The sequence below is a fragment of the Cuculus canorus genome, chromosome 1 (assembly GCF_017976375.1).
Source record: "Cuculus canorus isolate bCucCan1 chromosome 1, bCucCan1.pri, whole genome shotgun sequence".
NCBI classification, from domain to species: domain Eukaryota; kingdom Metazoa; phylum Chordata; class Aves; order Cuculiformes; family Cuculidae; genus Cuculus; species Cuculus canorus.
The window spans coordinates 76100521-76125766 of record NC_071401.1 but is presented as its reverse complement, the minus strand read 5'-3'; the positions used below and the strand labels follow the sequence as shown (position 1 = coordinate 76125766).

The 25246-nt window shown below is 37.7% G+C and overlaps 1 protein-coding gene across 5 annotated transcripts in view; it reads right to left on the bottom strand.

Moving 5' to 3' along the window:
• The window catches only part of TBL1X (transducin beta like 1 X-linked), a 196404-nt gene that overhangs the window by 5275 nt on the left and 165883 nt on the right, over window positions 1-25246 (bottom strand). For all 5 annotated transcript variants that reach the window (XM_054078594.1, XM_054078604.1, XM_054078624.1 and 2 more), the window contains 10 exons: window positions 22891-23023; window positions 14160-14301; window positions 12467-12530; window positions 12266-12363; window positions 10664-10724; window positions 6459-6580; window positions 4926-5000; window positions 2411-2538; window positions 1080-1245; window positions 211-312 (listed from right to left, as the gene is read on the bottom strand). In XM_054078594.1, the coding sequence (XP_053934569.1) occupies window positions 211-312; window positions 1080-1245; window positions 2411-2538; window positions 4926-5000; window positions 6459-6580; window positions 10664-10724; window positions 12266-12363; window positions 12467-12530; window positions 14160-14301; window positions 22891-23023 (1091 nt within the window). The remainder of the gene's footprint in view (window positions 1-210; window positions 313-1079; window positions 1246-2410; window positions 2539-4925; window positions 5001-6458; window positions 6581-10663; window positions 10725-12265; window positions 12364-12466; window positions 12531-14159; window positions 14302-22890; window positions 23024-25246) is intronic.

Genomic DNA, 25246 nt, shown 5'->3' with positions numbered 1-25246 from the left:
ATTTCCAATAGGAACACCACCTCCTACTAGTCAAACCTTCCAAACCAGTAGCGTTTTTACTATACTCCATAGAACCACTTATTTCTTACTGCTTGAGCTGTTTATCCTTTGGCTTCGTCAAGAGAAGCCAGTATGGCATGTATGGCTTTTGCTGACACCTTCCAGACAGGTAATCTCTGCCCAGAATTTCTAATGTGTAAAGCTTCTTACCGATCCGTCTGATGCGCTTGCTCCCACTTTGTCTCCTCTAGCATTCCAGCAGACTTCAAAGATGCCCCCAGTGCCTCGGTAGCTATGTACTAGAGTTCCACTCTACAAAGCAAAACAGCATGCAAACATTTGATAAGAAGTTCCCCTTCCTTTTTTCTGTTGTGTGGCACTACATTAAAAAGAAGAGAGTGGTGGCAAGGGGAGGGCTATTTACATCACTCAACTATGCTGAGGTAAGGAAACTGGTCTTTGATAAAGAAGAGAAACAGGCTACTCCAGGAAGCAATTCAAGTATGACTCTCAGGCATCTGGTTTTGTCCACTTTATAACAGCAAAAGCCTGGGGAGGTTAGGTTGACGTGGTCTTTTCTAAAGTTTGTTGTTCATTCAGGCTGTAAAGAACGTTAATTCAGGCATCCAAATCTGTGTAACTGTGATGTCCACTTCTTTCCAGAATATCCCCAGTCTCTAGCCTGTATACCCTTTGTATCTATCATCTTCTCATCACTAACTATAAGCCAGGTACATCGGACTCATAACTGAACTCAGCTTCTTACTAAATCAAAGTATTGCTTATTTCTAAGAATCAATCTGCACCTTTGCTTCACAAAGCTGACGCATAATGTGATGTACCTATTTTCATGCATACGATTTCTAGCATATAATGAAGCCTGAACAGAAATGTTCTGGACAGTCGCCTCACTTCACGTGGTCACCCAACCGTTTTGCTAGGATTTTTATCAGCTAATATAATCAGGTTCACTGTGGCCAGCAGGTTAGACACTAGAGAGGTACAGATATTTTCCATTTAAGCTTTGCTATTCATGTGTCATCTAAACCAGACGTGCTTCACGTGAAGTAAAACAGTACCTGAGTATTCCATATATGGACACATTTGTCAAAGGACCCACTGGCTAGATATTTTCCATCAGGACTAAAAGCTACACTGTAGACAGGCTCTTGATGTTTTGTTAACGTATGGATGCAGACTCCTCGGTCAACGTCCCACAGCCGAACAGTGGAGTCAAACGAAGCACTGCAAGAAGCATTCAAACACAAGCATGTCTTAATCTGGGTGTTAATCAATTTGTCATTTGATACTTGTTAAAGTTTTAAGAAAATAACACATTTTTTCCCCTTAGCCAAGCAAGAAATAATGTTTCAAACAGAAAAGCTATTATTCACTACAGACTTCATGGGTTTTATGACAAGAACTATACAGACCTGAAATCTTGTATGAGGGCCCTTACAGTTTATCTAGGTGTGCTGTACACAGGATCAGCTCAACAGCCCTAAAAAGGCCAAAGTCACTCCTTCTAAGATTCTACCTGCTATTATTAAGGAAGGTCAAATATACATTCTCATTAATAGGATACTAGTTCCAGAGAGCTCTTATTCCTAATGGATTTGCACTATTTAACGAGTTAGCACTCTGTTATGCTCTAGAACTGTGGTTCTTTTCACTTTGTTTCCGTTCTGTTTTTTGCTATACTCCGTCTAAATCCTGAACTGTGGACTTGGAGAAAGGCAAAGGAAATGACTGGTATTAAAAATAATATTGAAAGAACAACTGTAAGAAAGTGAAATTCTCCCCTGTCCACTGGCAGACTAAGGAGGAAAATAAACAAAACACCTTCAATACAACTCCTCAAATCAAATACACTGCGAACTCATTTGATAATACCATGGTTCTACCATCAATTGATATTCTACAAGTAAAAATATTTCCTAAACTCAAAGAAGAATTTTGAACAGATTTTCAAGTGAAATTTTAAGGATAATCCAAACTTTTCTCTGTTAGTTAACAAGGCCATAAAAACTGTCAATATCTGCCCAGGTGAGCTGTATGACCCTTGTTAGAACACACTCCAGCTGGCTGAGTAGGCTGCCATCTGCCTCATTAAGTGCCTTCATTCATAACAACCGGGTGCCAGATGTGAAGGTACAACGCCAAATTTACAACCCTTTTTATTGAGGCAGACGAAAAGTTAAACATTGCATGACTCAGTTTTCCTTCTTTTTATTCTTCTTTTTTAAAACATAATTCTTTTTCCTTCGTATCCATCCCCTTAATTCACAAACACAGGTACTTTTTACTGGAATTGACTGCGGGAAGACTGATGGCAAGGTGGCAGTAGAGCTGCATGTCAGAAAGACAATCTTTCTTCTCGGTAGGCAACATAAAGAGGTATATTTTTTACCTTGCTAACATGATGTTGGCATTTGGGTTGCTGGTGCCTGGTCCTGTAGGACTCCATTTGATAGTATAAATCTCTTTGCTGTGAGCTTGAAGATCATGTACACAGGTATCTTGCTTCATACTCCAAATCTAAGAGTAATTATGAAGGGGAAAAAAGACAATGTTACTCATCTCTTCTCAGCTGAATTATTTCAGTTCTATGTTATTCTTACCATTTGTTTATTTAAGGTCTTGACACATGTGCATACACATAATTTATTAATGCAGCAATTTGGCACACATGTTAGAATAACCTCATTAGGGGAAAGAGCTTCACATTTAATAGCATTTATTCAACAGACAAGAAGAACTAAACAGTTGCTGTACTGCTTGTAGCCTGTAATTGTATTTTCATACAGAAGCTTAAGTCATTCTACTTAGAGAAGTTTAAGTCACACATTGCAACAGCAGTCATTTTAAAGAGTGTAAAGAAAGCCTCAATAACTGCTTAGAATCTAGTTAAATTTCCTCTTATGCCTGTAAAAATTTCCTTTTTTCTTGAAATGTGTTTTCCTGATGTTTTTAACAGCACAGATGATGGAAGACAATCAGCTATTTATGCAGTGTTACACGGTCAAATTACTTCAAGGTGAGATAAAGAATATGCTCAACAGAGATGACAGGTATATCTCTCCTTCAGCTAACTGCAAACACAAGATGAAGGTAATTCACAGCAGGGAAATTAACTCAAATTAGTCAGTCAGTTTCAGAGAGTTACCAAGAATGTACCAATGATTTAACTCACTTGTTATAAACCTGCACTGTGAGGGAAATGATGTGGTCTTATGCTGCATTTTCATCAGCATAACCGCGTCTGATTTTGGAAATGTTACACAAAGTTTAGCCATGTTCTATGGCCAACAGGAAACATGTTCCAAGAAGTTGCAGAACTATATCTAACTAAGGAAAAAAAAAAAAAAAAAAGACAAGAAAAAGAAGCGAGAGGGGATTGATTTCCAAAGGAAACAAAGGAAAATAATAATTGCCTCAAGAGCATTTGCGGTCTCCATCACTGAAGGTTTTTTAAAAATGGTGAGGCCAGAGGCAGCAAACCACTAGCTCTGGTGCCAAATTCAGTGGTCAGAAATTTGAACTGGTGCCAACAACATTGAGCCACCATGGCTTTTAAAACACAGCATGCAACTGGGCATGAAAAAAAATGTGCTACCACTGGGTCAGGATGTTCAAGCAGAGCAACAATGGTTACTACAAGACCGCTTTGCGGTAGTGTAACAGACAAGGCGCTCTCTTTTAGTCTCTTCTAGCCCGTTTTCTGTAAATTTCCAGTTCTGTGAATAGTGTGCAATAATATATCTAGAATCCAGAGCAATGAAAACCCCAGTAGGTACATGGCAAAGATAGAGTATAAGTCAGGCTCCCTGTGAAGAGGAAACACTCAGAACACTGATATTCACTTAGGCCTCATCTGTAAGTTCTGCTGCTCTCTCAGTTCTTAGATACAGGCTCTACTACATCTTAGAAATGTCTCTTTCTTCAGTTGTTTCAGTCAGCAGTGGAAAGAGCTATGAACCTTAATTAACACAACTATACTAGGAAGAAACTGTATTCCTGGCACAATTTCAGCCACAAACCCAAACCTTTCTTGGGATATTTGCTTTCCTCGAGGAACCAGCAAAAATCAACAGTCCAGCAGCAGGGCTTTGCTGGTAGAACATACAGCTATTTCTATGTAGGGAGAGCCCTCATTCTCTCTGGGAAAGGAGAATGAGGCTGAGGGGAGTTTGTGCTGGAAAAGCTCTATTGCGAAAAGTGCTTCTGCAAGCCCAGATTCCCCCTGTATTAGCAATACTTTACTGGTACAGCCCAGTGGAGCACCAGGAGCTGGTGAAGCAGCCTACGCTGTCTGTAAGCCAGGATCCCGATTCATTCCCTCTCACTTCAGGCACCTGGCAGAGGCATGTACATCAGCAGCACAGCTGCCTTAGGCTTCCCATATAGTGAACAGATAACATAAACAACTTCAGAGGGCAGTTTTTTGGGGGGCTCTAAATATATATGTCGTGTCCTATTGTTTAGTCCAAGGCTACTAAAAAAATAATCAAACACCTCCAGTAAAAATATTTTCAGAAATAAAAGAATCCACAGGGAAAATTCTTTATTTTTATATTCTTTTTGAAGGGTAACCAATAGACTACTTCTTAGCATTGGGACTGTGCCTCTGCTGACAGGCAAGGAGGTAAACATATGCATATATCACATTTAAACTATGACTATTCTGTGACAGTGATGTATCAGTCACTTAACAGTTATTTGAATAGGCTGTCTCAGTTTTCCTGGTGGCTATTTCCCTGTTTTCAGTTTTCCACTTTACCATTAAGAAATAGGGAAAAAAATTAAAAAAAAAACCAACTAATACAAAGTTTTAAGTGCTACAGTGCCAGCATTCTGGAGAGGATTGAAAAATAGACATAAATTTTGTTTTTACTTTTTGAACAGCGGGAATGGAATTATATTACCTTTAATGTCATATCATCGGAGCAAGACGCTAGTAGCATGCCAGATGGGTCCCATTTGATTGCATTAACCTCGTTCTGAAATAAAAAGTATATTTTATTAAGTAATATTACCTGCATTGTACTAGGCATGCAGCAGAGGGCACTCCAGGCTTACTCATGCAAGAAGTTCAAACACAAATTACAGCCCCGGTTGCCTTATGGGTGAAGAAAAGCAGTGCTGCTTCCGTAATGTGCTATTTAAGTGCCATTGAGGAACGGTAACCATTTTGTGTTTGTGAACAATACAAACAATCAGTCTTCTGATACATCTTGTGTCACAAGGTCTCCTGAAACCCTTTCATTGCAGAGGATATAAATAAACCCTCAAAACAGACAGATCGATGATACTGCCGTAACTTCTTTTTAAAATTGAGATATTTCTTAGGTAAATATTCTGTAGACTCTGGAGATACAAATTTTCAATAGAAAATACTCGTGGGGTGCAAAGTATTGTGGAGTTTATTCTTCTTAGCATTGCAGCTCTACAACAATGCTGTCTCTCTGAACAGAAGTGTATAAGCAAAGGAAATCCAGCATGGAATATTGAACAGTTTACAATGCTTTCCCTACCAGTCTTTACAGCAGTTTGTAATAAACTAAGTCTAGTGTATCTTTTTGGTAATAAATATGGTTTTTGTGCTTTTGTGGGGGTAATACATAGAGGGGGGAAAAAAAGCATTTCATAAAAAGGGAAAGATTGCTTTTTAAAAACATAAATTGGCTAAGGGTCTCAGTGAAATCCCGGAAAATATTTAAACTTTATCAATTTTACATGTTTCAGTCATAATTAAAAGGAACAGTACAGGTATTCTAAGCAAAAATTTGGATCATGTGCAAGATGGTGCATTTCATATAATCATAAAAAGCACTGGTCTGCTGGTGGGAATGTACAACAACCTATTGTGAAATATCAGTTTAACCACAGACTAGCTAAAGGTCTCCAACTACACAATTTTTCCCCAGTGAGGAGGCAGCAAGTTCTGGAAGTTAATATCTAAACTACAGGTCAGTATATGACAACAGTTTTCTCATGAATGAAAGCTAGAAAAAGTAGCCTTTGTCAGTCATTAAATACCACCAGGAAAAGAGAAGGGGGGGAAATACATCTTGAATAGATCTTATTAGACGAAACTGATTCTAAAACTGAACAATGACTGGAGGTAAATTGTTCTCTCCTTATTCATAGTTCTCATTTACTAAAGGAAATTAAGCCAATGGAAAAAAATCTTATTTATTCATGTGCCCTTAGCCTACAACTCATGCTACAGATAAATAGTCTCACTGTTTAACCTGCAGGTTTTGCCTCCTATGGTGATGTAGAACAGTTTACCCCCTCTCACAGGCAGTGAGTCGCTCCCGAGGAATACAGTTTTAGGGAAGTAATGGGATGTAACATCTCTGGTGCCAGAATACACCCTACAAACACATCATCTGCCATCATTGTAACATGCTGCCGTGAATTCCTCACTAACATTTTGCATTTCTTAAACTTACTGTGTGTCCTTGAAAGGTTTTAACAGGACGGTCACAGCCAAGTCTGCATACATGAATGCACATGTCAGTGCTGCAGGAGGCAAAAGTAGTGTTGTTCTGCCAGTCTACATCCAGAGCAGGAGCTGTGAAGTACAAACAACGGAAGGAACATCAGGGAACACAGGAAAGAAACAGTTACCCGAACAGTCACTGATCTTGATCAAATGGACTAAAAGCTAGTTCTTGGCCTGCAACCACCTAAAGGGATGATAGGGATGGCCTGAAGGGCACAAAATATTTCTTTCTCTTGCAGTGGGTCATCTGGATACTTTGCGAAGAACCTGGAAAAAAACTAATCCAGAAAAAACAAGGATAGTTTCAACTGGGTTAGAAAAAAAGGTTCCTGTGAACGCCAGACACAACACTGCAAGGGAGAAGCAGCAGGTCTTCCTTTGCACTGGCTTTATGCAACCACTAGTACAAACCTATTGTTCTGCGCAGACACGTGGACTAATAGCACCTAAATTCAGTTTAATTTGGTGAGGTGTTCATTTAATATAGAGACACTGATCGAGCTGATTTGAAACGAGAGCAAGAATTTCCGTAGAGTGTTTGGCACCAACTAGAAACGAAGTAATGAAACTTCGTACACAGACAGCACATAAGCATGTAACTGGTGCCTGTGTGCAACACACACTTTACAAAAACTATGGAATAAACCTGCAGACCACCGTTTTACAGCATGTCGCTGCAGACCAAAAGCATGCAGAGGAGTAGGAGGGAACCTCCTGACAAACAGCTCGCTTGTGCTTCTATGACTGCTGCTTGGTTTTTTTTTGGCTCAGGAGAGAGCTTAGCTGCCCTCCAGAGGATGACATAAGACTTGCTAAAATACAGAAATCTTCATTCTCAGCACACTTCTGTGACAAGCAAATGTGTCAGAACAAGACCAGAATACAGAAAGCAAAGTCAAATCTCTTTCTGGCAACAACACAATGCAAGTGTAGCATTTAAATGAAACCAAGAAATGCCATATTCAAATACCTTCAGAGAAACAGTCCTGTAATACAGAAAAGACACCTCTGCTGCCAAGCCTATTATACTTAAGTATGTTTTTTCCTGTTATAATTTTTATGAACTGCAAAATGAGATTGAACCACATCACCTTCCAAATCATGAGGTAGCTCTCTAAATGAGAATGGAGGGCTGAATTTTTTTCAAATACAAACAGTTTTTAGAATATTAATTAAAAAGCTGAATAATTCTGTGTAACACGTAAGGAATTTCTACGTTGTAGAAATATAAAGGAAAATTGTGTGAGGAAAGCAGATTATGTCTGAGATTTCAATTGAACATGAATGAGGATCAGGAAATAGAAAAGGATTTTGTTTTGCTAACTGCCTGTTTGTCGTTATGCTGCAAGCTTCATATTAATGTTGCAGAGCAAACAAAAATCTATCTTCATTAACAGCAACATGCCTTCAGGGCTAATATCTAGCATGATATGTGAGAGATGAAAAGAAATCTTCTGAGAGCTACTGGCTCCTAAAGCGATGGATTTGCACTGCAGTATAATTTGAATCACAAAGTGTTGATAATTAATACTGATTCATTTATCAGTGTATTTAATCGTATGTTTATCAGATAAGTAACTACAGAAAATGGTCTGGAAAAAACCAACCAGTTGTGTTTTTTGGTGCAAGTAATCAAATTGCCAAAGTGTCTCCAAAAACATAAGATACTAGCTAATTGCATAAACACAATTAGAATGTCACCTAATAAAAGCAGCAACAAACCTTTAAGAAATACAGCTAAAATAAATACCAACAATAAAGGTGCTACAACAATTATCAGTTAATTTAAGCTTTTTCTGATCAAATTTAGGTGTGAGTCAAGATTAGAAGCTCAGAAGTGGAGAGTTAAGTGTCTGCATGGACTGATTCAGAGCACTTAGATGTCTAAAACGGGGTCACAAAAATACCTCTTATTGTATCACTTAACCAATTTGTTCCTGCATGCAAAGACATCAGTTCACATCTATCCGCAGATGTGGAAACTGGATTATTTCACTCCATTTTAAAGAAACAGACTTTGTGAATACATATTTTGATCAAATGCCCTACGATGACTCAGAATTTTACAAAGAATAATGAAACCCTAGAAGCTACTTGTCCACATAGTTACATATTTGGATCATAAAACTTTAAAGTTACATGCAAAAATCAGTGATATAGAGGCCTTCAAGACCTAGACAAAGGAATCTTCCATATGTATGTTAAAATTACAGTTTTGTTCATATGGCTGTAAATTAAACAAGTGTTGTAAAGCAGCCAAGAGTAAAAAATTTATCTTATTCCCAGGGCAACTATCTCTGGACTTCAAAGAAGTATGCAGACACACATGACACAGGTATGTGTTAAAGGAAAGGTACTGTCTAGGCTAGACTTCTAATTTTTAAAATTCCACTGTTAATCCTTGTGTAGACAAGGTTTTCAGATTCCAGATATGGTAAGGAATTTGCTGTTAGTTTGTTCAGGTGAGTAAGTGACACAAGAAGGACAAGGTGAGGTCTTTGTGGCTTTTTATGTGAGGACAAAGGCCGCAGATGATTTCAAATGGCTTAGTGGATGGATGCTTTTGGCCTATCAACAATTTCCTTAATAAGGAACTCCTTGACTTCCCCATGAAAATATATTTGAAATAACAAAAAAAAAATTAGCCTCTCCACATCACCCCTTCAATTGTGTATTATGTCCAAAGACAAAGAGCACAGCTAAAAACATTTCTTAAAAATGTATGAATGCAGATGGACATCGGCACACTGTACTGGAAGACGCAGTTAAGTTGTCAACTTCCTAAAAGGGGAATGGAGTGGTATGTCCTCAATGTACAGCATTGCTAACACAGCTACACATCAGCAAACACGATTCTGAAAGGGCAACCAAGTTCTGAATCTGCAACAACTCAAATCAATAGTTATGGATTTGAAAGCTGAAGAGTTTAATTAACTACATCACCATATAGCTCAAAGTCTGCTTTTGTGGAACAGTTCTGATAGATAAATAAATGTCACAGCAAGAAAATCTGTCAGCAGGCACTGTCTCCTCAAAAGTGACAGCTGAATTAATAAGCGAGAAGATGAGTGACAAAAATGCAAACTATGGATCAGCTCTGTGTGTGGACATACTTTTCATATTCTGTTCAATAACCATTTCAATTGTTACTGCACATTAGTAATATCTGTGAAAATCTGAGAATGAGAACAACTAGAAATTCAGTTGAAAACCATGCACAAGTTAATCTTTTAAAACGAGTAGTAAAATACATGTTTTTAAACTCCATTAAGGACCTTGTGAAAGCCTGCTGTACTAACAAAATGATTAGCTACAGTGAGCACACAGGAAGATTAACATTTCTAGCATCAGAATCTGGAATGTTTTGGTGGTTTTAAATTCAGTTTGACTACATTCCTTAAAAATACTTCACTGTGACAACTTACACAGTCTGGATGATGAGTTCAAGTCATCATCTAGTAAGTCTGATCTCTGCTGACTTTAAGATTATATCAATGATTGCCTGCCACTCCAGATTACTTAGTATCTGTGGCATCTTCTGTCTTCTTGAAGCAGACTAGATCTACAAATGACCATCTAAGTAAGGTTTTGGTGCAGTGACATTTTGAAACTCAAGGTTCGCAACTGACTTCTGAGAGTCAGAAAAAGAAAATACCAAAGAACTTAAAAGTCAAAATTGAAAGCTAAGAAACTCTTGAGGATCTTCATGCTTGCAGTGGTGAACCCAAGCTGCACGAGAGATCCATCTGCTTCTGTCTCAAGTCAGCTTCATTGCAACAAGAGCAAAAAGAGCGGAAGAGATCCCAGACAACTTCACTAAAAAGACTCTTTGTATATCACCGCTTGGTACTACTCAAACACATTGTCAACAATAGACTCATTCAGCCAGGTAGACAAGGCTGGCATAGAAATCCTCTCATAGAATCAGTTTGACTTTCAAAGCTGATTATCACAGAACCCTAACTTTCTGAAAAAAAAGAATAAATCCACAAGCCACAGCACACAGGACAGTTAAAGCACAAAAAAATGGGTTTAAATCTCTCTCTGGCAGACATATTTTTACAAAAGGATAAATGACTTTGACAAATTAAAAGCTGCATACAAATTTAAATCTGCATTTCATTTTACTAGCAAAAGTTATATGGAAATTACCTGAATGGAAAGGAAACTGCTGTTTAGCTTCTCCTGTGTGAGCATCCCAAATTATTGTCGTCTGTATCCAAACGAAAGGAGACAAAAAAGATTAGTGACTGTTCAGCTCAAAGAAAACAGAGAGCACCCTCACTGAGGAGCAATTCTAGAAGACGGACTGATAAAATTGTTGACTGCAGAGAGCCTTGTGCGCTGAACAGCTGAAAAAACAGAAATCACTTCCAAATATTACAGAATAATAATCTAAGTGCAGATAAAGAAGTATCACCCCTACAGAGGAAGTAATGTAACTACTAAGAATGGGTATATTCTCTTCAAATAATGATAGACAACAGCACTACACATTTTAAATAAGCATTTTGTTACAGCTGCTTCAGTTATCTTCTTTGAAGAAGACTTTTTCCCCTTTTTGAAGATATAAGTTGCATTCTATTCCAAAACTACGTGACACTATATTTCTAACAATTAAACCACCAAGTGAAATGTTTATCTAGCAGCAGTGCATGTATCACTTCTTGCCACCATGGTGGGACAGAACGACATGTAATTTGCTTACTACGGGTTTAGTCCATACTCACAGCACATATAAGCAACTCCCCTGGAGAGCTCAATACCACCTTCTGACTGACTTGTCGATTTATGGGGAGAATATGCTTCCGGAAAATAAATTAAGAATGCCTCATCTTGTTGATAATGGATCATCTAAAGAGTCACTGCAGTTATTTGGGACATAAATTTGCCAGAATAATGGAATTACCATTGGGAGGCAAGTGTAGCTGAATGTAGGCCAGTATTAAAAGGAATAAAACCAAGCTTCCATTTGCACAAGTATGTGAAAATACAGGGATTCATCTAGCCTACAAATCAGATATACAAGCCTGAATTACTTTCCCTAGACACTCTCTGTCAGTTGATGGAGAGGAGCACTGTCAGCGCATCTCACAGCAACAGAGGCCGCGCAACCCATCACTTGAAAATGCCATTTTTCTCTCTGAATTTTATAACGGAAGCCAAGGATGACATATACATATAATTTTTAGACATCAAAAGTTAGGCAACATGAATGCTGTGTGCTTTCCAGTTTCAGTTGTAATGATTTGTGCTCATCAGCAATCATGTGTTCATTTTAATCTCTAATATGCACCCAGGTGAAACTACCATGTTTTGTTTGATTTGGAGTTCAGAACTACCATTTTTTTTGCATATTTTCATAGGAAACCACTTATGTTTTATTCAAATACAAGTGTTTCAATAATTAGAAGAGCTAAAAGGTCAAATATCTCTAAGATGATTTCCCTCCTGGAAATAGTTAGTTGATAAAACTATAAACATAAGTAATGGAAACAGGTCTTTTCTTAACCGAGAAGCATTTAAAATGCACTTTTTTTTACACAGAGTGCAAGTGAGGGGTTTTTTTTTAAGAAAAACATTTTACATTAAAGTAGCACACATTTATGCAGCCTCAAAAATGTAATCAACATGCACTAATACTTATTAAAGTAATGCCTGGAGGAGATGAAAATAATCTTATGGAACACACAGCAACACAAGCTCACTGAGTCAGCATATTTATATGTTAGAATAATGTATTTAAAAACTCACTTTATCAACACCAGCACTTAAAATATAATTCCCCTTTTTGTTCCATTTCAGGGCAAATATTGGACCTTTATGTTGACCTAAGGTGCTTGCAAGGTTACCTGGAATAAAGAAAGGGTTAATATTACAATTTGTTTACAATTTAGCCAAATTGTAGTTCACCGTTGTTCAATGCTTAAGTACAATAAATGTTGTTTCACTTACCATCTTCTGTCCATATTCTTGCAAAACCATCATATGAGCCTGTAGCCAATAGTGTTCCATCACTCTGTTGGGATACATAGAAATGGCAAAGGTCAATACTAGATGAAACCTGTTTCAATGAACATTTTTTCTTTTCCTTTTTTTTCATTTTAAGGTTTGTGCATTGTGAAACAAACTGATTTAATATCATCCGTGGAATATGATTAATATCGTGGTTATAAATAAACAATAAAAGCAGATGGCACTTATAACATAATGAATAGCAAAATTAGGAAAAAGCATAAAATAATCCTTTAAAACATATGTCCGCTCCAACACTCCAAAATCAGCGAGTAAGAGCAGTTGCAGATTTAACTCAAAATGTATAATGACGTAGAGGGGGGAAATATCAAAATCTAAGCCAGTTTCATTGTGATATACACTTATCTGAACCACTGATGAGAACAAAGGCAATAAGAGAAAAAGAGAAAAGGGAAAGAAAGCTCAGGGCCTAGATGCACAGTTTATCCAAATTTGCTGGTGGTAATTCATATTCTTTCAAAAACTCAAAGTGAGTCAGAAGCACTTCAAGTGTTTAAATTAGGAATATTTCCTTTTGTTAAGTACTAGCACAATGCAAGTGTAATATCAGTGATTGATGAAGCCTGGAAAGGTAAGGAATTACTGCAGGCAATACTGGAGGATACCCTATATGCTTTTCTCATAAGTGTTCTGCACCTTTACATGTTTTCCTCTTTAATTATTCTTTTCCTACTATTCAATTCAGTTTTTCTTGATGATTTTTCCTCCTCGTGATATCCACAGGAAACAACTAATGAACATTCTTTGGTTTTATCTTTATGTGCTTTGTTAAACTGCCTCTGCTTTCTGTACTACTCATCAACTTCTTTCATTGTGTCAAATATAAAATACGTAGGGGAAGTTGATTCGTGCAGTGGCCTTATCTTTTACTTTTGTGAAGCACCTAGCTGACCTGAAGGAAAATAATATTGCAGTAAAGATTAATCAAATGTTTGCCTCTGGTCAGCAACTGAGACTGTAAGTAACTGCTGAGAATCTTTTCAGGTGTTTAATTTTTATCTGTTTTCCAGGACTAACGTGATTACTCTGTCTGCACTAAAATTGGCAGATAGAATGCAAGTGATCGCAAAATTAATTTAGGTTAGTAAAAAGGGATCAGGCAAGACATTTCCACTCAGAAGGTGAGTTGGTAAAGAGAGAATGACTATACATGCTTCTACCAAGATAAAGGCAATCGTATGACCATGTTTTGCTACGCACAGCATAACTGAAATGAGAGAGGGTCCTGATAGTTCAGCCTCAGAAATCAAGCTGGTACTTTTTTATTTCCTTACATGCCAAAATAAAGTGACTCTGAGATGCAAATTTTTAACTAGGCTTCATTTTTACATAGATTGCTTGTTTAATCTTCATTCTTAAAGTTCGCCATGTTTATTTTTACCCATGCTTCTAAAATAAATATATAAATACATCATTATTAAGCTTGCAGATGACAACAGTCCTGGAAAATTATAGCATATAGGGGAAAGTTCAGCCTATTATGAGTATTCAAAACAAGAGGTCAGTAGGTTAGGACAGAGCTTCTGGTCACCTCAGTTATAAAAGATATGTAATTGCCTCTAATTGAATCTAGACAGTTAAAAACCATGCACAGTCTTAGAAGTTAGCTTACATTCCAGTCCAACGAAGTCACATCCTTATTGCTGGGGACATCATGTCCTCCTTCTCTTATGCAGTGCCTCAAAACCAGTTGAGTAGAACTGCTGTTGCTATTTTCATTGAGATTCCATATTCTGGCTGTTGAGTCTCCGGATCTATAAAAGCAATCATGCAGAGATGAAAACTCCTCTTGGTGTCAACCCAGCAAACAATGTAAAAGCCTCTATTTCTGTTTTCATTGAGAGAACATCACAGCCTTTAAAAAGTAATCTTTCTTTCCATGTCGTCCTGCGCCCTTCATGCTTTTTTCAAAAAAGCTAACACATATTTAAATTATATATATAATCTGAATCCACATCATCATTTGCTTTACTCAGAAAAGTTTTACTTAAAATATATTTGCTTGATTTCCACATTTTGCACTTCATGCCTAAAGCTGATATCACCATAACAGGGATAGTTTGGGGGAACTCAACATTACAAACATAACACTGTGGAGATCCCAATAAAGACAGAAGCACAAAAGCTGTGCCCACGTGCCCTCCGTAAGAAGTGTGTGCAGTCCCACTAGCTCCTCACTGGGTCTCTGGTGTTTCCCCGGAGCTGCCCTACGCTCTGACGGGACCTGCAGGGTCACCACCTGCAGAGCTGGAGAGTGTCTTCTTGGCAGCAGCCTTGGGGAAGGGGACCTCTAATGCAACAAATGTGCTGTGGTGTCAGTTCCCTGCTCCCGCCTGGGTTCCTCTGACAGCTGCTGCAGGAGCAGAGGGTGAACATCAGGCTGTCTTCAATTTGGCTGTGACCCTCTTATAAGGGACTTCTGTTTAGGATAGACCAAAACGCAGCTTCTGACAGAAGTTGTTTGCAAAACAGCCTCTGGGCATTAAATCAAAGCACAGAATCTAAAAATTAGCAAAGCAGAAAGGTAATTTAAATTATTTTTTTTAATTTATTTTGATTTCATTTTAAAAATTCACATCTACATGGTCCTTTGCTGTCCATAGCTTGGCTGCTAAACTCACGTTGTCCAAAAAAATGGCAAAGTAACTACTGACATAACAGAGAAAGACAAAGACACCAACAGGATTTTAATCTATTTTATAGACCAAATATTTTCCAAGGAGACTTTTTTATTGCAGACTGAAACCCCTGATTTTGTCTAGGAAAAGTTGTGAGGTGGAAGTCAGGAGTTTATCATAATCTGCTTGTACATAATGTCTTTATTTCCACTTTGCATAAAATTTTCTTCCTATGAAAAATGTCTCTGAGGTCAGAAATCAATTTGAAATGGGGTGGAAGACGTTACATTTTCTAGTTCATTCGGATTTGTCTCTTGCTCCCCTTCCCTCCTTTTTTTTAAGCAATCAATAACAATGTCCAAAACTATCAAAGTACTCCAGATTGCTTGTTTTTTCCAGGGGATAATTTTAATTTACATGCAGTAAATAGAACCTTGGAGCAGAATTAGGATCTCTGTTTATTTCCAAGAATTCATACAGTCAAGACAAAATCACATTTCCAATATACCTGATGTGTTAGCTTTTCCTTTTTTTTAAAGGTAATGACTAAAACTTCCTTTTGTATACACTAACAAAGAAAGAAAGTCTTTCTTCAAAGACTAAAAACCTGAGATCCATTTTTGCTTTGAAAAATCATGTTTCACTGAAAAGGAAATCCATCACAACAGAATATTAGATTTCCTACTGGTCTTCTAGTAAAACATTTTAATTATTTAAAATAAAAGTATCAGGTAAATTTTAAACACGTCACAAATCTTCAAGTGCATATATTGACCAATCAAGTATCAAACTTCATTGATCTTTGTGTATTATTTTACCAATAATCTAGATGAATTGTACATGAACAACAGTTCAACTGTAAAAGAAAAAACCTCATTGCCTAGATCAGTGGCTCTGAGCTCTGCTGGGTGATGGCACGCCTGGGTAATGTGCCCCCATCTCCTCTGAACTCTTTTGTGTCAAGCTGAGATGCGATGGCTCACCAGGGCTTTTCCAGCCTAGCCACAAGCATTGCTGTACAGCCATTCTTTAAGTTTTGGCACATACCTTTCATGTTAGTGATTAAGAAATAATTTGAATCAGGATAATTTTTGCCATCATACAGACCTGCAACTGTAAAATAGCACCCCATTTCTTCACTGTTCTGGAAAACTGAACAACAATTTTGCACAAGTTGGCTAAAAAATTAATGAAATTAATCAGGAGGCTCAGAAGTTAAGGAATATTTTTAGTTGTGATAATTTATAGCAACGGGAACATAAGGCTTTCATATGCTTGGGTTATTGGTTAACATGCTAAGCAGGAATTCCTTGAGTGCTGGCTTCTCTGCTATATAGGACTCCAGGCCAGTCCTACCCTCATTGTAATAAAGTAGTTTGTTATTGGACCCTGTGAATAAAGTACTCAGCCACTTGGCTATCAAACACAATATCCTGTTTGCTAGTTCCAAAAGGGTTATGTTTTGTTTTTCAACAGTTTTATTTAGTCAGTTTTCTGGTGATGCTTGGGCAATCTTATTTTCCAGTATTTTAATTTTGTTTTTCCATTTTCTTCTTCCTAAGGCTACATAAGCTATTATGTGTCCCTGCAGAGAGGCTTTATAAACCTACCAGTGTGTGGCAGGGGTATTTGTGTGTCTTCCCTTTTGTTGCAGGCAGAAAGAAAAGAAGAGTATTCTCTGCTCTGCGAAGTATTCTGATTTCTGCTGAATGATTCAGTGAACCCTGCCTTATTAGTGGACCATAGTTCAAGCACAATTCAGAAAGATATTTAATCTCTTTAGCTCACAGAAGCTTTTATATCTGCATGATAAAGCAGCTCATTCCAACATGCAAGTCATGAACACTTGAGTAATAGGTACACTGTTCTGCACTAAGGTAGAGTACTGCCAAATTTTAGGAAGGCTAGTTCCAAAAGAATTTTATTTGGTGCTTTCCAGTCCCAGTATAACCATGAATCAAGGTGGACAAATGTTCGCAGTATTTTACCTTTAGCACACAAAATCCCCATTCCGTAACTGTCAGCAGAGAGATTAAAACAGCTGCAGTTAGGTAAAGAAATTTGCAAGGTGGTTGTTGAATCTTGGTATTTTTAATTTTCAGTTGCAAGTCTTATAATCACTCCTATTTTGATATGCAATATTGCTATTGTGTATTTAACGCTTCTAGCTCAAACAGGTTAAACTTATTATTTTATTTTGAAGGAGATTATTAAAAGCATAAAAGAAATGAAACTCTTCCTCACAATTTACACCCTTCAATTTTCCTTAATAAAGCAGGTCTCTTAAGTCCTTAGCTTCCTAGGCACTCCGTAGGGGGAACTGCCTCAAAGATATCCAAAGGGACATTTCTGTCCCACTGATTCTACAACATTCTCAGCTGTAACAGGCTATTCAAGTAGATCTCACCTAATAGCCGACTGCTTTAAATTAACAGATTTGATGCAATGAGAAAACTGGCCCCAAGAAAGCCACCTGCTACTGAATAAGCAGTTACAGTTAGCAGAATTAACACCTGGCACTTACTAGGGGGGTGGTGTGTGAAACCAACTGTCTCAACCTGGTAATTTAAAGGATTATTCAGAAAGGTAATTCACAATGTATCCAAAACCACTGATATGAGGAATACAGTAACTCAAAGCATTATATAAAACACAGAGACAAAGACAGGAGATGACCTATAAACATCCTTTTTTGCTCCTGAGAGACACAGCTATAGCTGAAAGATCCTGGACAACAGCTTTTATGGCTAATTGTTTTGCTGACTAGGGAGGGCAAAGTTGCACAGAGCACTCTGCAAGAGATAAAGTTCCCCTGTGTGAAAGAGGCCGGTATAGATCAGCAAAGATAAGCAAAGAAACCTACTGTTGGGTTTTGGGAATGAGGCCAGGTCCCTCTGCTTCCCAGCTATGAGAACTACTTGAAGGGCATGGCTGGATGTAACAGAACATTCTTGTAACACTCTTGAAAGCAGCAGCTGAACGTGCTGACAGAGAATCCTAAATTCAATGAGCAAAGCTTTTGCAGTTCAAGGCTTTGGCAACCTTGACATTCACAACCACTTTCATACCGGGAAATTCAAGCATGCTCAGGAACACTCTGGGTCACGATCAGCTATGACAGCAAAGTGATAGGTTATTCCCAACCCAGACTCTGACTGGTTTAATTAGCACTCTTGCTTGAGGTTTTTCTCTGAAAAACCCCTGGGCATGGCTTGGTGGTTACAACAGCCCAGGGACAATTCCCAGTGTGCAGTTTGTTTGGCAGCCAGGACAGTTTGCTAGCACAGACACAGGCTGTTCTGTGCCAGTTGGCCTCAGTGCCTACTAATCTTCCCAGGCACGGTTAGTTTACTAATGTGGACTTAGCTGTAGTAGGTTTCTGCACTACCCAGGGAACATAACCATCTGTAATAATTTACATGTGTCATAAAATTAAAATTTAAGATATTGAAAGATATCTCATTGAAAATTTCAGTCTTTTGAAGAACAAGACAATTGGATTTTTACAGCAAAAGTGGAATTATGTTTGGGGATGGCCAAATCGTCACATTTCAACAAGCACATACTACCTTTTTACCTGTCCAAAACAATATATGCAATTACTTGCTTTGGAATACTGATTTCCTTCATAAAAGGTAATTAATCTTCTTACATGCATGCTCTTTACTTATTATAATGCTTCCATTCATAACACCTCAGCATTCTCCTTATAAGCATCTGGTGACAGTCATGCTTTTGATAGCCTTTACTGATATCTTTAGACTCCTCTGTCCTCCTCTATCCTCACTTATGGGTGTGCTAGAGGGCGAAGAGCAGCTGCAGAATGTATTTTTTCTGGCTATTTGATCAGACAAATTCCTGTCTCTGTTCTTTTTTTTTTTTTATTTTTAAATTTGCAAAGTTCAGAAACTATACGTTCCTGTGCTAGTCTTCACACCCTAAAAAAATCATAGTTGTAGTAGATAACAGTTCATAATTGAGTAGATTGGACATCTAATATCAAAATTCTTTTCTACCAGTGGGATACTCAATCTGGAAACCAATGCTCCAGTTAGGGGTAATAGATTCTACAAGTAAAGCCTCTTACACGGCTTGTTTCAGATTAGGTTGTGAACCTGCATTATTCTTCTAGTGCTTTGAAGATTACATCAGGTTGCTGTCTAAACTGTTGCTAATTATTAGAAAAAATTCTTGCTTTTATAACAAGGCTTGAAGAAAGTACTTTGCCACAAACTGAGATTTGATTGTGCTAGGCACTTTATAAACAGAACAAATGTGCTATTTCCTTTATTTAATAGTTAAGGGTTTATATGTATTTTTTAAGATGGCAACAGATGGGTACAATCAGGCAGATGGGAAAACAGAAGAAAACTATGGACTGGGCAACACAATATGGCTATTATAGAATCTAACAATTCGGTGTTCACATACCACACTAACTGCAGTTTTCTTTTTTGAAGCATTCCTTTGTGAAAGACAAACAGAACTGCAGTATACTCTAGTTCTTGGGGAATTTCTCCTCCTCATTTAATTGGTGCCATAATACATAGTTTACCTGTAGATGATAGCTTGCACTATTATTATAGCAGACATCTCAAATGCTTCTTTGTGCAGTGGCATAATCATACACTCAGTTCTCTTCCTTTGGTTTCATTTTCTTCTGTGTATTCTATGCAATTTCAGTCATGTAAGCGCCATCAGGCACTCGCTGCTGTATTACGCGAAGGTTAACTGCATCGCACACTTTGTTTTGTGTGAGCAGACTAAAATCTGATCAAGATCCACATGGTTCTGAATTATTTGCATTTTCATTGCACTGCCATTTATCTGAATGAGACACAGCACCTGACTGTACTCTCTAACCATACATGTATTTATGTGCTTCCAAAATCAGTAGCTTAAGGAAGACCTAATACAGTGAAAGGTAAAGCTTAACTGAAGGGGTAGTGAGATGCTACTCCTCTATCTTGGACACCTGAGTAATGGTTCTGAGTATCATTCACTGGGTTTACCTGAAGCTGCGTGAGATATACCTGTTCCAGGGATCAATCTACAAGCGCACAATACTCTCCAGCCAAGTTATACACCCACTGGTTCCTTGTCACTAGAGCACATAATCTGGTTTATTAAATGTTCCACAGTCTAAACTATGCATGCTAGGACTGTGAACCACAGATCCTAGGGAAGCAGTACAGTATGGCAAGCACTGGCAAAGAGGTGAGTCAGATACCAGGAAATAGTTATCAACACTAAAGCCAACAGATGAAGTCTGAGCACCTATACTTAGGAGTCTTAACTCCCTATGTAATGATTGAGAGATGTAGGTACCTGCAGAGAGACAGAGTACTTGAGTAGATGCCTAATTTCAGCTGTGCAGATATTCTCCAGAATAAAGCAGCATCTTCACTTCATCTCAGGCGCCACCAGGTGTCCCTAAAGAATAATTCTGTATGGTATCCTTTTTCCCCGACCAATTTTCCTTTAGATCATGTGGGTGTCCTATCTGATCATCTGACAACTATCCTCCATTGAATTAAAATAAATACCACAATGGATAAGTTTACTGTTAAAATGTACATTGTTTAGGATGACAAGGCTAAAGGAGATGTATTGTATCAGTCCCTTCATTTGAACAATCCAAAATAAAGTACTTGTGTGCTGTGGATCTCAAGACAGTCCATGAAATTCTAATTGTTTTCTCCCACTACAGGACAGCTCTTCCAGATTACATAAAACCTTCTCTAGAGTTTCCTCTTTAGCTAGAAACAACCATGAAAACAATTTAATGAGGTTAACTAAATCCTTCTTAGATTTTGAGGTTTTCTTCACTATTAGGTCATGATTTAACGTTATTGATGGATAGTCAAAGCATTTAAGTCTATAATGAAGAATCAGAAAAGTACAGAAGCACGTTCGTTCGGGACCATTTGATGTTGATTTATGGATCATTATGTAAGCAGCAACATTACATGAACTTCATAGATTCTTCGTCTTCTCTTGACTCATTTTCCTTGAAAATATCTTCTGAGATTTGGGCCAGGATGATTAAGGAACACCATATGCTACAGACCTTCCACATCCTCAATACTAATATTTATTTATTTACACGTGAAATAAATCTCACTCAGCTGCATGCTGAGGACTGGAAAATATCCATAAAGTAGCTGTCTCATGCTTGCCTATTTTAATTGGAGACTGATCTTAATGATCAGGACTTCCCTTCTTAATAATAGCCATTTCAGTTGGAGCTTTGCTACAGACAATTAATACTGCCAAGGAAAATTGCCAGAGACACTAGAAAACTGAGTAGGTAGAGGAATATGGTTAGTAGAAAATACAGCAAATGCATGGCGTAGGAATGCGGCTGCTATTACTGCTATTGTCCGTATCATGGCATCACCCAGGGACCTTATCACAAACCATGAGACTCATTCAGCCTATAGAAAAAAAGAGCTGAAACCCAAACCAAAGTTTTTAATCAAAAAAGCCTACATACAGTTTTTGCAAATTCTACTGCTATATCCATTTAAAATTAATAAACAAAGATACTTAGCGCTACAGGCGCTAAAAGTACTATCAGACCTGGACATTCCAGAAAAAAAGCATATTCAGAAGAAACAGGTTTTCTAAAAATCCAGTTTGTTGTTCAAAACCATCCTTTGGAAACTGCTTTCTTCACTTTCTTAGAGATCTCGTGCTGTTTATCTAATCTGATATTTATTTTTCCTATTTATTCTTTCCCATTTGCACTCTAATTGCTTGTTTTCATGGATTTAGTCAACAAATACAAGACCATGCAAAAAGTTGGATGTAAAATAAGAGCTCTTCTCTTCCTTGAAAAAAATGCGTCTGTCATGGCTATGCAACTTAAGTGAAGACGACGCACTTCTCTCCTTACTACCAGCTTTTCCCCATGTTCTCAGCTAGACTTCTTAAATTTAGTCTTCTTTTTAAGGTTTAACTTTAGGCATAAGAAAACAGAGATATCAACAGTGTTTGTATATAGCTCTCAGGGTATGTTTACACTAGCATTTTTGTTTGGATCAAAAGTGCTTTTTGTAATTCAATTTCTTGACTGTCCCACTTACTATGCTTTGATTGTCATTGCTGGGCAGTCCTACAAAACACAATCTAGACTCCTTTCCAACGACAATAAACCAAAACATGACCTCAAATCACTTTTTAATGTTCAACTCATTGGACAAAACTAGGTCCCACCCTAAGGTGCCCTGTCCCATGCAAGCAGTGGTGACATAAGGTCACACAGTAGTTTTTGCTCTACAGATCTACTCCTGTTTGTGCACCACACTAATGCAGATACAGCGTAAGGAAACTATGGTTCAGTGTATCAACACTTTTAAAAAGAAAACTTGGATGCCAAAGACTTTCTGAGACCCCAACATGAACCGTTAACTCAGAGCAGTAGGAGTAGATTACACGCACTTCAAATACTCTGAGAATTACCCACAGTTATTTTAAAAGACTTTCAAAAAAATACGTGCATTCAGGGCCATAGAGTGTACATCTCAAATGTGCAAATTCTTCATATTCTATGTCACATTATAATTACTTAACTCCTACATAGATACAGTACTGCTGAAGAAAACAGTTACAGGCTGAAAAAACAGTCGAGAGAATAGTCACTCATCTCTAGTAAATGCTCTCAAGTTCTTGCACCTCTAAATACACTCTAGTTGCAGCAGCTGGTTTCAGTCATGGTCTTACCCAGATGCTAGCAGGTCACTGACAGGGTTCCAGGCACAGATGAACACCTCTGATTCATGGCCCCGAAGGACTGTTGCTTTGTTAGGAGGAATTTCAACATCCCCGTCAATTTCCATTGGCTTTGAATGATTATCTGTAAGGAGATATACCAGAACAAGTAGTTTGCAAGATGCTGCTAGCTCTGCCTTAAAAACAGGTGGCTATCCATGGCCTAAAACTTACAGCAATGTATACACTGTAAATAATATTCTGTGTTGTGTTCACCAACCGTATTACTCTTTTTCTTTTTTTCTTCCCTATAAGGATTCAAATTTGTGGTATCTCCTCAAAATGTAGAGTTTTCCAAAATATTTTGCATAAATATGTGTAGCTTTTCTTCAAAAAATAGTTAGCATTTATTTCAGTACAGGTTTCATTAACAATGACTTACAGATTTACTAAAATAGCAGACTGCCACATTTGAGAAGAGCTTTATAATATTCTTTTAAAAAAGTAACTTACATTTTCTTATATAGTGTCCTGTAAGCAATATGTGTTGCTACTCACAGATGAATATACTGATTAAGGGTCTCATTCACTGAGCATGGCAGTAGAACAGTCAGTGATCACCTTCTCAATGGTATCATAATACATGCAAAGGTACCAAGTGAGGCACAGATCCACTTAACCTACATGCTGTAACTCTGGGGTTCTTCAGACTGCAGCCTAAATAACTTTGTTTTTATAAAGCTTTTTATTTCCTTAAGGAATAAAAATGAATTTTCAATGATTAATTTTCCTTAGTGGCTGCAATTCCTTTCAATTTGCATCCTGAACTACGTTTTCACTCCAGATTTTCATTGCTTCAATATAAATCTTCCTCATTCAGCTACACTTCCTGGCAACACCACAAGATTATCCTCTGTGAACATGACACCAATCAAGGACAGGTAACACACTGAAAAAGCAAAGGGCAGATGTTACATACAGAAGTGTGGCCCATTTCACAGAAAGCACATCCAAGAACAGATAGCTGGCAGGCTGGGGAAAAGGCAGCCTCATGTTATCTAATCAATGCCTTGGCCAGCTGATCCACTATGATTGATCAAAATCCAAGTATTCATTTTGGGTTAAGTCTTTTAGTTAGTCATTCTTTAATCACATATGGAGGTCCATAGGTTCACAAGTAGAATAATTATGCTCCTTTATTGCCACATGTTTATAGCATTTAAAATCAGCCATCTGTCCCGACACTCAAGCTCTGCTGAGCTATTGCCCATTGACGGGCAAAAAAGACTATGATGTTACACAACTGCCATCGAAAGGAAGATCTCCAGATTTTTACCCTTAACCGGGCCTTCAAACACCCTGTTTTCCTCTGCCTAATTTATGCTGAGTCACACAAGTAACACTTCTCATTGCGTATTTGGTGTGGTGCTCTATTAACACTGTCTGTGCCATATCTATGCCATAGATGAAATGGAATTCACATGTAATTCGATGAGTTGCACAGCAGTGGGAATCAAAATTAGACTAAGACTAACAGTAGTTTTACAGCTCAAATTTCTAATTAAAAATATCTATATTTTTAACTATATAGATTACCTATGGGCTTGTTGCATAAAACTAAACGTGTTAAAAATGCCTATTTGTAAACCCTGCACCTATGCTGAGTCCCTTTGTTGAGCACTGTCCTTGATAATTTCCTATATGTATAACTACTCAAATTAATACCATCAGGATATACTACTCTTGAGATTTAATTTGACACTAGCAGCTAGAAACTTTGGTGTGATATTCTGAGCAATCATGGCAACAAAGAGCAAAGCACTATTAAAACCCACCAGAAGATAAAAGTCTAAACTCACAGTCCTCTATTTCTCAGCACAGCACAGAATCACCAGGTTTAAAGCATATTTTCATGAGAAAAAACAGGAGCATGCTAATGCCAATGCATTCATCTATGCCCTGTTTAAAGTGTGAGTTGGAAGCTGGGGATAAATCAAGAAGATCTTTCAAGTGTTTAAATTTGAAAAATTTAAATGAGATGCTACTTTGACCACAAAGGATCCTACTGTTTGTTACCTGCCTGGCTCTGAAGGCAGAGCTGCTTTCCACTCTTGAATAAAACCAAACGACAGCTTGAAAGCAGCATTAGTCCAAGGTCCCAGAGTCATGAGGTGCTATCAGAGCAAGGCCATCTAATACTTTGGAAATATTTTTTGTTTGTACATGGCCAGATGGACGAACACGCTTCAAATGTTATTAACAACTGTGAAAAAAATCCACTAATAGTCACGCTGTGAAAAAAATAACCTTGTTTGGTTGATATCTGCGTTAGTATCAGCAAGACTGACTGGCTTCTGAGTGCAATGGA